This window comes from Macrotis lagotis, chromosome 3 (assembly GCF_037893015.1).
Source record: "Macrotis lagotis isolate mMagLag1 chromosome 3, bilby.v1.9.chrom.fasta, whole genome shotgun sequence".
Lineage (NCBI taxonomy): Eukaryota > Metazoa > Chordata > Mammalia > Peramelemorphia > Peramelidae > Macrotis > Macrotis lagotis.
In genome coordinates, this window is record NC_133660.1 from 228462592 (window position 1) to 228474971 (window position 12380).

The following is a 12380-nucleotide window of genomic DNA, read 5'->3' on the forward strand; positions in this document are numbered from 1 at the left end:
TTTAGCATAGGCACAGCTTGAGGGTGGCCCTGGGCTTCCCCCCAAATGGGGCCGGAAACTGAAGGGAGAAGGGAGGCTTCGGGTAGAAGTGTAGAAACAGAAGCTTTATTCTCTGCAACGCTCACAGTGAGTTCCTTACACAATCAAGGAAATGATTTCTCTTCCAAGCGGTGACTCTTTTATCAAAAGAAAATCCACACTGCTCAGCCCCGAGTCCCCTTCCCAGCCCTGGGCCGGACCGCAGGAGACCGCAGTTCTCGCCCCTGGGTTCTCGGCCCCGACTCCTCCATCTTTGCGGTGCTCTAGGCCAGGGGTGTGCGGTGTGTCCGCCCTCCCTCTCCCTGCCCTCCGGCCTGGGCCTGCCGGACAGAGGGACGGGGAGAGGCGGCGGAGCCCCCCTGGGGCGCGCCCCGTGGAGCCCTCCCCGCGAGGATCCCTCGGGCCAGAGTGGGCGGCTCGGACCCGGGCCCGCGGGGCGGGCAGGCGGCGTTGGAGGGGATGGAGCCGAGCAGAGGAAGACCACCCCCTGCCGACCCCCTCCCCCGGCCCCCCAGCCTCCGGGAGGGGCAGACACGAGAGAAAACCAAAGCTGTGGGGAATGCACGGGGGCGAGGGGCCGCGGAGCCGGGAGGCTCGGGCCGGGCCTCAGTGCTCGGCGTCCAGGGCGTCCAGGTATCTGGACTCGATGATTCGGGGCAGCAGGAGGTACCTGTGGGGGGGGGGGGCACGTTAGTTCTGAGGCGCGCGGCCCCGGCGCCCCCAGGCCCCCCGCCGCCCCGGGCTCACCGGATGGGGATCATGGCGATCATGATGAGGGGAAAGATCATCTTCATGTAGGGCAGCGGCGAGATGCCGAAGGCGCAGAGCAGCAGCAGCTGCAGCACCTGCAGCCCCGTGAAGTAGTGGATCTTCCTCTGCGGCACCCGGCGGATGTAGTGCGTGGGGGGGTACGACGTCTGGGGGAGGCAGGAGGGCGAGGGGCTGAAGCTCTGCGGGGCAGCGGGCCCCGGGCTGCCGAGGGCGTGGGCAGAGGAGAGCCGGGGGCCCGGGAGCCCAGGGAGCCGCGGGGGTCGGGGGGCCCCAGAGAGCAGCGGGGGGTCGGGGAGCCGGGGAGAGCTAGGGACCCGGGGGGCCCAGAGAGCAGCGGGGGTGTCGGGGGGCCCAGAGAGCAGCGGGGGCGGTCGGGGGGAGCTGGGGACCCGGGGGGCCCAGAGAGCAGCGGGGGCCGGGGGGAGCTGGGGACCCGGGGGGCCCAGAGAGCAGCGGGGGTGTCAGGGGGCCAGGGGAGACCTAGGGACCCGGGGGGCTCAGAGAGCAGCGGGGGTGTCAGGGGGCCAGGGGAGACCTAGGGACCCGGGGGGCTCAGAGAGCAGCGGGGGTGTCAGGGGGCCAGGGGAGACCTAGGGACCCGGGGGGCTCAGAGAGCAGCGGGGGTCGGGGGGGAGCTGGGGACCCGGGGGGCCCAGAGAGCAGCGGGGGTCGGGGAGAGCTAGGGACCCGGGGGGCTCAGAGAGCAGCGGGGGTCGGGGGGAGCTAGGGACCCGGGGGGCCAGGGGAGACCTAGGGACCCGGGGGGCTCAGAGAGCAGCGGGGGTGTCAGGGGGCCAGGGGAGACCTAGGGACCCGGGGGGCTCAGAGAGCAGCGGGGGTCGGGGGGGAGCTGGGGACCCGGGGGGCCCAGAGAGCAGCAGGGGTCGGGGAGAGCTAGGGACCCTGGGGGCTCAGAGAGCAGCGGGGGTCGGGGGGAGCTGGGGACCCAGGGGGCTCAGAGAGCAGCGGGGGTCGGGGAGAGCTAGGGACCCGGGGGGCTCAGAGAGCAGCGGGGGTCGGGGGGGAGCTGGGGACCCGGGGGGCCCAGAGAGCAGCGGGGGTCGGGGGGAGCTGGGGACCCAGGGGGCTCAGAGAGCAGCGGGGGTCGGGGAGAGCTAGGGACCCGGGGGGCTCAGAGAGCAGCGGGGGTCGGGGGGAGCTAGGGACCCGGGGGGCCAGGGGAGACCTAGGGACCCGGGGGGCCCAGAGAGCAGCGGGGGTCCCGGGGCCCGGCCGTACCTGCTCCTTGAGCAGCAGGGCGATGCGCTCGCAGAGCTGGCTGTTGTCCAGGGAGGTGAGCGCGATGTAGAGGAAGAGGCCGTAGAGCACGGCCTTGGGGATGGACTGCAGCGGGAAGGGCAGCAGCAGCAGCGACAGCCCCACCAGCACGCTGGCCCCCAGCGAGGTCAGGCGCGTCTCCTTCACGTTCACGATCCTGCAGGGGGAGGGGCAGGCGCCAGATGCGGGGCTCCGGCCCGGCCGCCCCCCGCCCCGCCCCGCACCCCCGGCCCAGCCTGCGGACTCACGTCTCGTGGATGTGGCCGGACTCCACGCGCTCCTCCACGTAGGCCAGCGCCCGCACGTGCAGCGGGGAGTGGGGGTAGGCCGCGTGGATCCAGGGCAAGCCGAAGAGCGAGAGCCCCATGTTGATCAGGGCGATGAGCAGCAGGTCCCAGTGGTAGGCCGTGCCCTTCACCAGCCTGCGCGGGCACACGCGGTTACAGGCAGCAAGCGCAGCAGCCCCCCATCCCGGGTCCCTTCCCTGGGGAGCAGGGCCAGGCCGCTCGGGCAAGGGCGGGGAAGGGGAAGGGGAGCCACCTGTTCTCGGGCGCGTTGGCCAGGGCGGCCACCAGGTTCTGTTCGATGAAGAAGAGCAAGGAGAGGAGGAAGCCCAGGCCCATGGTGCTGCCCACGGCTCCGGGGGTCAGGGCGGGCAGCCTGGCCAGCTCGAACAGACTCTCACTGGGGTTGTAGTGGAACTTGGACACTGTGGTGAGGAGAGGAGGGGGTGAGGGCGGCCGGGCAGGGACAGAGGGGCCTCCCCACCCGCCTGGCCCGCCTGGCCCAGCACTCACTCTGGATCCCACGGAAGACGACCGAGCCCAAGATGGAGAAGGTGAGCACCGAGATGGGCAGTGCGCAGTCCGACAGCGCCTCCCGCACCCGGCCGTGAAGGTATGGGCTGCGAGGGGCAGTGAGGCCGCAGGCTCACCCCGGCCCCTCGCCTGCAGCCCCGGCAGTCTTCTGGCCTGTCTCCCCTTCTGACTCCCCTGGTCTCTCAGGCCTCTCTCTCTCCTCCTCTGTCTGTCTGCCTGTCTGTCTGACTGACTTCTATCCTCTGTCTCTTCTCACTCTTTCATCTCTTCTCTATCTCTGTCTCTCTTCTGTCTCTTTTTCTTCTTTGTCTCTGTCTCTGTCTCTCTCCTCTGTCTGGGGACCTCCTGCCGCTTGGCCACCCTTGGGTTCCCGCCTGCTCACCTCTTCTTGAACTGGTAGAGAGTGTGACCCAACCAAACAGTCCCAAACATGAGCATGAGGCTCAGGAGAGCCGTTTCTCGCCCAGGGTGAGGGTTGTCTTCCTTGGCCAGGGTATGGTTCGTCAGGAAGCTGGTGTTGAGGCCCAGGTCAATGGAGTAGGGGTGCGAGCTCTTGGAGTCCACGTGCATATTGAAATAGTACTTCTGGAAGACTGTGGGAACAGACATACAGATGGACACAGACCAAGGAAGCCACTCTCACCTGCTGCATAAGCTACCAAATCTCTCAGAGCCAGATGGGGGCTGCTCACGGAAACCCTCATTTTCTGTAACAGGAAAGAAACTGATATCAATTAGTTAGGCAATCCCAGAACCAACTCTAGTCTAGGTCAGTCATCCACAAGCCTCTAATGGAAGGCCTCTGTTCTCAGAGACTCACTCTTCCCCCAAGCTGGCCAAGTTCCCATTTTGAACTTTTCTAATTCTTAGAAAAGTTCCTCTTACATCTGAGTTAAAAGTTGACTCCTTTGACCTACTATCATCCCTCCTTCCACAGGACAGTCCTCCAAATATCCAATGACCCTAAATTGAAAAACGTCACAACTAGAATCCAGCTCTTTTGAATGCTGGCCCAGGGATCTTTCCACCACAATACCACATCTCTTAGGATGTTTTCCTGTGTTGATCCAAGTTTCTTCCTCTCTTCCCCTCTTGGCTACCTCTGTGTGTCTGTGTGCGCGTACGTGTGTGTGTGTGTGTGTGTGTGTGTGTGTGTGTGTGTGTGTGTGTTTGTGTGTGTTCTAGGGTTAGGGGGAGAAATATGTATGCATGCACATGTGAAGGAGAAGGCTTGGTTGGGTCAGACAAGCTCAGCAGACACACCAGATGCTTGGGGAGTCATTTCCTGCAAAAGACAAAGGTCAGGACCAAACAACAGGAAACTCCAGTGGCACCATCATACGTGCATATGGTGGGAGGAAGAACTGATGTGCAGGACCCTAGGGGATCTAGGACCCTGACTCCACTTCCCTTCTGGACTCCTAGTGGAAAGGGAGTGGTTGAAGCATTAGTCAGGAAAGTCACCATCTGGACATTCTGGGGTGTCAGATTTCCCAAAATCCCCACACAGTCTTTTCTTTCAGGTCTAGATGAACCCTAAAAAACTTGTCTCATTTCTCTCTTCCCACTTCCACTACATTAGCACATAGGCAGCAAAAATACCCCATTCCCAAAAAGGGCAAGTGGCTTCCTTGGGATATGGAGGGTCAGAGGTGAGAGAAGAGGCCAGTTAGCCAGGAAGGGAGCTCCCCAGGGGAAGGTGAGGCACCTGAAGGGCACTGGGACAACAGCAGACATATTGGGGGCCACCAATCCTAGAATCCTAGGTGATACCCCTTAGGGAGGAAGAGCTTGCTATAATCATGAAGTATTTGGCCCCTCCCTTTGGATAATTCTATCATTAGAAAGTTTCTTTTCCATAGACTGAAGCAATATCAGCTTTCTTTCAGCTTCCTATTGGCTCCTGTCAGTCCTCTGGGGCCAAACAAAAAAAAAACAACTTTTCTCCACATTACAGCCCTCTGAATATTTGAAGACAGCTAGCACATGTCAATCCACCTCAATCACCCCCCCCTCCCAGAACAAGGATCCTCAATTCCTTCAACTGAACCTCATTAGGCATGGTTTCCAATGCCTTTACTGGTCCTGATTACCTTCTTTAGAACCAAGCCTATGATGGTCTTCTTAAAGTGTGTGTTTAGAACTGGGCCAAGGATAGTGGGACTTCTTTGTTGTGGCATCTATGACCCCCTTCATACAGCATATGATTTCATTTAACTTTTCTACCCATGTTGGCACATTGTTGACTCATACCAAGCATATGGTTCACTAAATTTTTCCCTCATAATCTGATGTCAAGGCACATATTCCTCATTTCATATAACTGATTTTTTAAAAATCCAAGCATACAACTTTACATTTTCCCCTGGTTTAATCCTTCACTATCATCAAATTAAACTCATCATGCTAGCCTGTTGAGGTCATTTTAGATCCTTATTCTGTCATCCAACATGTAAACCATCTCTTTCTTGTTTCATATTATCTGCAACTTTACTAATTCTGATATCTATAATTATCCTGGTCACTGATAAAATTATTGAGCTGTATAGGCAAGAATAGCTTCTGGGGAGCTCAGTGGGCTCCATCATTCAGGGGGTCCTACATTTCCCCAACTGTACAAATCTCTCCATCTTGTCCACAAAGATATCATCAGAGATTCTAGTGGGGGATTTTTTTAGTGGGGGGATTTCCCCCCGAAATCGATTTACCTGTAGCACTGTGCTGATTCTATTCTAGTAATCCTGCTCCTAATTAGTCTATTACAAGTGGTTTGTAGTACCACTTGCTGCCTCTTTTTGACCTTTACTTGCCCAAGTTCTCACATACCATCTTTTAATAATCCATTATAAAATTTAGCCAACATGCCCCTTAGGCTGTCTATCTTCTGTCTCTCATTTTGTCCAAATTCTTTACTTCTGAGAAGACCATCAAGTTCATTTGTCTTCAGAACAAAGAACTAATGGTCTCCTTTTTCAAAATCCAGACATTTACTTATCTCTTAAATTTTCTTCTCAAAGATCACCAACAAGGAAGGCTTCAGCAGTCCTAACTAGCATTTCTCCCAGTATCTCAGATGTGGTTTACAAAGGGGCTAAAGGCTTGAATTCATGGAGAGTGGGAAGGGACTCTTTTAGCATCCCTTCACTTGAGTTTCTGTTCCCTGATAATCATTTTTGTCCTATTCTTTACAGTTCCCATAGAAGAAAACAGAAGCCTGATGTTCAGTAGTTTTGACCTCTCTCATCCACCTCATTGTTTCTTTGTTCCCTTGGTACCTAATGTAACTTAAAAAAAAACCCAATCCATTTGTTGGGAGGGCCTTAGCCCTTATTACTTGCCCTAGTTTTCCCAAGTTTTTAGCAATACCATTGTTATTCTCACAGGTCCCCACACTCTTTGTATTGATCCTGGGTTATTTGTTCCTGCTTCCAATGGATGCTCTTTACTTTTCCCAATCTGAGCTCATCAGAAAGCTACCTGTTGCAGCCATATCAATCTCTTTAGATTATTCGGCTTAGTTTTCCTTAGCTGTATTATTTGTGTTTGCATCTTTTGCATGTGGATCATGAGAATCTCATCTCCCTCTTGAGTCAAAACAAATGGATTATAGTCAGAGCCTGGTAAATATTTAACAACTCTCTCCCTGAAGAAAAAAAATTATGCTCACCACACACTTTTAAGTCTAATTTGCATTATTAACATTTTCTCCATTATTCTCTTAAGTCTAGAGACAATCAAAAAATAATAAACCAACTCCAGAACTGTACCATTTGCTGTTTTTTCAAAGTTTAACAATCAGATCTCAGAACCCATTTGAGATGATTTCAATATAGTCATGATTCTACCTATCTTTTCCCTTAACCTCTTAAAATCTGTTTTTCTGAAGTTCTCAAGTCACAGTGTGCATGTGAAGGATACATACCATACTATCTTTATCTATTTTAATCATAGCTCAAATCTCTTCAATTATTTAAGGGATTTTAAATGCTGTTTCTTTATAACAGTCCAATGAAATAGATGAAGGTATTATTACTTCTCATCATTTCTGAGATGGTGGGTCCTTGCCACCCAAAGCCCCAAGCTCTTCCTCATTGGTCAGAAACAGGCAGAGCCTGCTCACTAAGTTTTAAGAAATGAAACTTAGTAGGGAAAAACAAGAGCTTATCCACTGCTCCGATTTTAGGAGACATAGATGATACAGGTAAAGAAAACTAAGTCGAGTGAGCTAAAGAGATTGATATGGCTGCAACAGGGAGCTCTCGGATGAGCTCAGATTATAAAAAGAAAAGTGTATCCAGTGGAACAAGTAAGCCAGGATCAACACAAAGAGGACTGGGGACCTAGGAGAATAACAATGCTAAATGTTTTTATTGTGTATATTATACACACACACACACACACACACACACACACACACACACATATATATATATACACATACCCACATGCACACTCATCTGTATACATACTTCTATCTTCTTTATAGATAGTAGCCTCTCATTTTCCTTACCAGATCTGTTTCTTTGAAATAATAAGTACCATCTCCATTGCCCCATTCTGGTCAAGAATCATCTATAAGGATACTTATTAGGTCATGATGTGGAAGGGATAACTGAACCAACTCTTTGAGGTTAGAAACTATTTCGACTTTCAGTACCTTGCACATTTTTATATACATAAGAATCTAGAGGGAAGTTAGGTGGCATAGTGAATAGAACACTAGCCCTGGAGTCAGGAGGACCCAAGTTCAGCCTTATACACTTTTTACTTGCCTAGCTGTGTGACCTTGGGCAAGTCACTTAAACCCATTGCCTTAAATTAAATTTAAAAAAAAGAATCTGAGTTCTGAGTGATTTAGGAATGCCTTTGACTGGTGCTCCAGAGAAGATCTGCCCAGGCCACTGCAGGCTTTCCTTGACTCTTTCAGTATCAGTGGGTAGCCACACAGGCTGTCTATCTCCTGTCCCTGATTCTTACCTCATGATTGGCTAACCTTTTCTGTTCATCTCAAACCCTTTTGTCACCTAAGTTCCTGCTGCTGGCTCATGAGTCTGGGCTAGAGTGGACCTCCATGAACATATTGGCTTACTTGTCCAGAGTATCAATCTTTAAATTCATACTTGTGGAGGTCCAAGAACTGAGTGATTCCCTGCATCCTCTGCCTCTTTTGCCACACTTCAGGGACAGCACAGTACTAAAGAGACATTTTCTACATCTGTCCACTTCACAGCCAAACAAATTCATTCATTCTTGGATCACTTCAGATCTAGTTTTTGAGCCCAGGATCCACCTTTTCGAGGCCAAGGCTGACATTTCTAGATGACTCAGTGGATAAAGAAAGACCTAAGTTCAGATCTTCCTGAGACTCTTATCAATCAATGATCCTGGACACATCGCTTAACCCTCTCAGTTCCCTCAAGTATAAAATGGAGATAACAATACCACCTACCTACCCCGGGTTGTTGTGAGGATCCACCAAGACAAAGTTGATATATGGGTCAGGTCCTAGCACAGAGTAGGTGTTTGTTTCCTCCCCAATAAACTTTAGGTCTCCCTCTGGCCTCTAGGATAAACTAGAAGCTCATACCCTAGCCTCCACCTCCCTTCCAGCCTTATCACATCTTCCTGCCCTTCCTGCATTCATGATCCAGCCTACTTAGTCTCTGGTAATGTCCTCCCCCTCCTCCTCCTCCTCTCTGCCTCCCAGAAGTTCCTGTTTCCTTAACCACTCACCTCCAGCCCCAGCTTCTCCAGACTGCCCTGTCTTTATTTGTCATATTCTCCTTCTATGCTTATTTAAGCACATGCTAGAAGGACAGTATGAAAGCACAACTCTTGAGATCAGGGATGGTTTCATTTTGGTTTTGGCCAATGCCCATTACTAAAAGCTTGCTGATAGCTTCCAGCTAGACAGCACCTGCTCCCTCCCAGTCTAAACTTCCAGAGTCCACTCTGGGCTAATTCATTCAAGGAGGGCTTTCATGGAGTGGGCAGCTCACAAAACACAGTGACATTTAATAACTATTTGTCAAAATAAATACAGGAAACTTTTGGCCAGGATGGCAGTGAGAAGTCAGGCACTGTGCTAAGGTTTCCTGGTTTTCCCTCAGAAATAATATGAAAGGGGCAGCTAGGTGGCGCAGTGGATAAAGCACCGGCCCTGGAGTCAGGAGTACCTGGGTTCAAATCCAGTCTCAGATACTTATTACCTAGCTGTGTGGCCTTGGGCAAGCCACTTAACCCCATTTGCCTTGCAACCGCCCCCCCAAAAAAAGAAATAATATGAAAGAAACCTTTTTAACAGAAATTCAATTGATAAAGCCCAGAAAAAGAAACTAGGAAAAGAACATTTACCAAAAAGGTCTATCTCTGGGTATCATGGGTGAGCTGGAGACAGAGAGCAGAGAGCCAGCTCAGGGGCAGCAGGGTGAGACCCAGGACTAACCTAAGATCAGCCACAGAGGCTTTGGCTGTGGTAGCAGTAGATCCAAGGACCAACCTAAGCCGTGAGGCTTTGGCTATGGGAGTGGCAGTCTGGGGAGCTCCAGTGGGGTTAGAGGGGGAATTCTAGCACAGATTATTGCAGAGTGTGGCTGGTCATCGATCTTCTCAACTCGAGGCCATGATCTCCATACTTTGAACAGAGCCCTCTTCCTAGAATAAGCACAGTAACAGCCCTTGCCCCCCCCCCCCCCCAGGCTCAAGTGTGGGCAGCAGAGTTCTCTCAACTGACTAGGGAGATTAACTACCTCTTCCCAGGGTCTAGCCCACATTGTTCAAGGATAACAGTATCCAGCTGCACCTCCACCCCCTCCAGGCCTAGGGAGAGGACCTCAAATCAAGGTCATAGACACCCCAGAGAAAGCAAGCAGCACTTCCTACTAGCTGTCCCACTTGGGGTTATTCAGTGAGCAAAGCCTCTAGGGATCTCAACACCAAAGATCTGTGAACCAGCCCCTCCCTCAATACAAAATCCCAGGAAAATGAAGAAAACCCAGTGAAAAGGGGAGTCTATTAAAATCTACCTTGAAGGCAAAGACCCTAACTCAGAGAGATCTAGAACTTCTGAGGAGAATTTGAATTGGTCTCCAGCCCAGAAAGACTTCCTTGAAGAAATCAGGAAGGAGTTTAAAAATCAATTGGAAAAACTGGGAAAAGAAACTAAGAGAAAATTAACAACTTGCAACAAGAAAACAGATCCTTGGAAAATAAAATTGGACAAATGCAAAAAGAAAATAATTCTTTCAAAACCTCAAATGGAAAACTCCTTCAAAAATAGAACTGACCAATTGGAAAAGGAGCTGCAAAAGATAAATTAAGAAAATTCTTCTCTTAAAAAAAAGAATAGCGTCAGTGGAAGCTAATGACTTCATGAGAAAACAAGAATCTGTTAAAACCAAAAAAAAAATTATAAATGGAGGAAAATGTAAAATACCTCATTTGCAAAACCACTGACCTTGAGAATTGATCCAGGAGAGCCAACTTAAGAATCACTGGGCTTCCTGAAAACACTGAAGAGGGAAAAAAATAACCCTGGATTCAATATTATAGGATTTAGTAATAGAAAACTGCCCTGATATCCTGGAACCAGAGGGCAAAATAGCTATTGGAAGAATATTATCAATCCCCCCAGGAAAGGGATTCCAAAATGAAAACCTCAAGGAATATTGTGATCAAATTCCAGAACTATTAGATAAAAGAGAAAATCCTTAAAGCAGCCAGAAAGAAACAATTTAGATACCAAGGAGCCACAGTAAGGATTACACAGGACCTGGCTGCACCAACATTAAGAAGCACAAGGGCGCTTGGAATGCAGCCAAAATTCACTATCTGGCAAAACTGAACCTTCTCTTCCAGGGAAAAAGATGAACATTTAATGAAATAGGAATTTAATGAAAGTTTTCCAACTTTTCCTGATGAAAAAACCAGAGATAAATAGAAGATTTGGACTTCAAACAGTAGACTCAAGAGACATGAAAAGATTGAAAAAGGGGGTAAAGAAAAACCTGCTATCCAATAAGATGAAACTGGCTATATCCCCACCTGGGAGAAAGATTCTCATAACTCTTGAGAATTGTAAATCTATTAGAGAGAATATACTTAGCCAGAAGTGATGGACACTCATGACTTATCCGTGACTGATAGAATGATTTAAAAACAACATCTCCTTAAAAAGCAGAACAGTAAAGAGACAGGAAAATGGAGATTGAATGGGGTAAGTGACATTACATAAAGAGGTACAAAGGACCTATTGCAATAGAGGGGAAGAAGGGAGGAGATGAGTACCACCTGAATTTTACTCTCATCAGATTTGGCTTAAAGTTAACTTTCACTTATCTTACCATTCAAGTATTAAAAGGGGGAGAGGGGAGGAAAAGAGGAACTAACAGAAGGAAGGGAAGGAAGAAGGTAAAAAGTAAAAAGGGAAAGAAAGGGGACTGGGGTTGGATATGAGGGGGCAAACACACTGAACGCTGTGGTATTCAGAAACAAAATACTGGGGAATATGGATAAAATGGGAAAAAGGGAAAAAATACAGAAAAAAGATAACATGGAGAGCAATAAAGAGTTAGTAGTTAGTGAAAAAAAAACAGGGGTAGTAATCCTTATCTCAGACAAAGCAACTGCAAAAATAGGTCTCATTAAAAGATATAAGGAAGGAAACTATATCCTCCTAAAAGCAATTTCAATCCTAAATATGTATTCACCAAGTGGTATAGCATCCAAATTCTTAGACAAGAAGTTGAATGAGTTACAGGAAGTCACAGACAGTAAAACTCTACTGGTGGGAGATTTCAACCTCTCGCTCTCAGATTTAGCTAAATAACCATAAAATAAACAAAAAAGAAGGTAAGGAGGTAAATAAATTGTTAGAAAACCCTGGATCACTGAGGAGAGAATGGACAAAAGGGCCAATAGTGAAGAAGACATGGGAGCTAAGGGAAGTCAGGTCCACAGGAAGTGGAAAAAAGGGCTTCCCACTAAGTGTGAACTCCTAGCCTAGAGGAGGACTTTCCCAGTTCCCTGCCCAACCTAGAAGGTCTAGACATGATAGACCTTTGGAGAAAATTGAATGAGGATAGAAAGGAATATAAATATAAATATATGTATATATATATATATATGTATATGTATATGTATATGTATATGTATATATGTATATATACACATATATTTTTTTTTCTGCAATACATGGCACTTTCACAAAAATTGATCATGTACTATGGCATAAAAAAAACCTAATAATCAAACTGAATAAAGGAGATTCCAAACTCTTCTAGGCAACAGTTGAGACTCTCCAGAATCTCTCCAGCTTGCCTTTTGCTGGCCCAGACTGGGCACCCTCATGCCTGCCCCCCTTCCTTCAGGCTGGTCTCATTACCCACAATGCCTGCCCTGGTACCATCTATGCCTGGAGGAATCTTCCTCCCCCTTCCAGGTCCAGTTCGATGATTGGTTTCTAAGCACTCCTAG

General features: G+C 49.5%; 1 protein-coding gene across 7 annotated transcripts in view; it reads right to left on the reverse strand.

Moving 5' to 3' along the window:
- Positions 1 to 547: 547 nt before the first annotated feature.
- SLC4A11 (solute carrier family 4 member 11) overlaps positions 548 to 12380 on the reverse strand; it is a 36663-nt gene continuing 24830 nt past the window's right edge. For all 7 annotated transcript variants that reach the window (XM_074230093.1, XM_074230089.1, XM_074230092.1 and 4 more), the window contains 7 exons: positions 3289 to 3499; positions 2886 to 2992; positions 2629 to 2797; positions 2337 to 2510; positions 2050 to 2245; positions 787 to 956; positions 548 to 709 (listed from right to left, as the gene is read on the reverse strand). In XM_074230093.1, the coding sequence (XP_074086194.1) occupies positions 646 to 709; positions 787 to 956; positions 2050 to 2245; positions 2337 to 2510; positions 2629 to 2797; positions 2886 to 2992; positions 3289 to 3499 (1091 nt within the window). In that variant the 3' untranslated portion in view covers positions 548 to 645. The remainder of the gene's footprint in view (positions 710 to 786; positions 957 to 2049; positions 2246 to 2336; positions 2511 to 2628; positions 2798 to 2885; positions 2993 to 3288; positions 3500 to 12380) is intronic.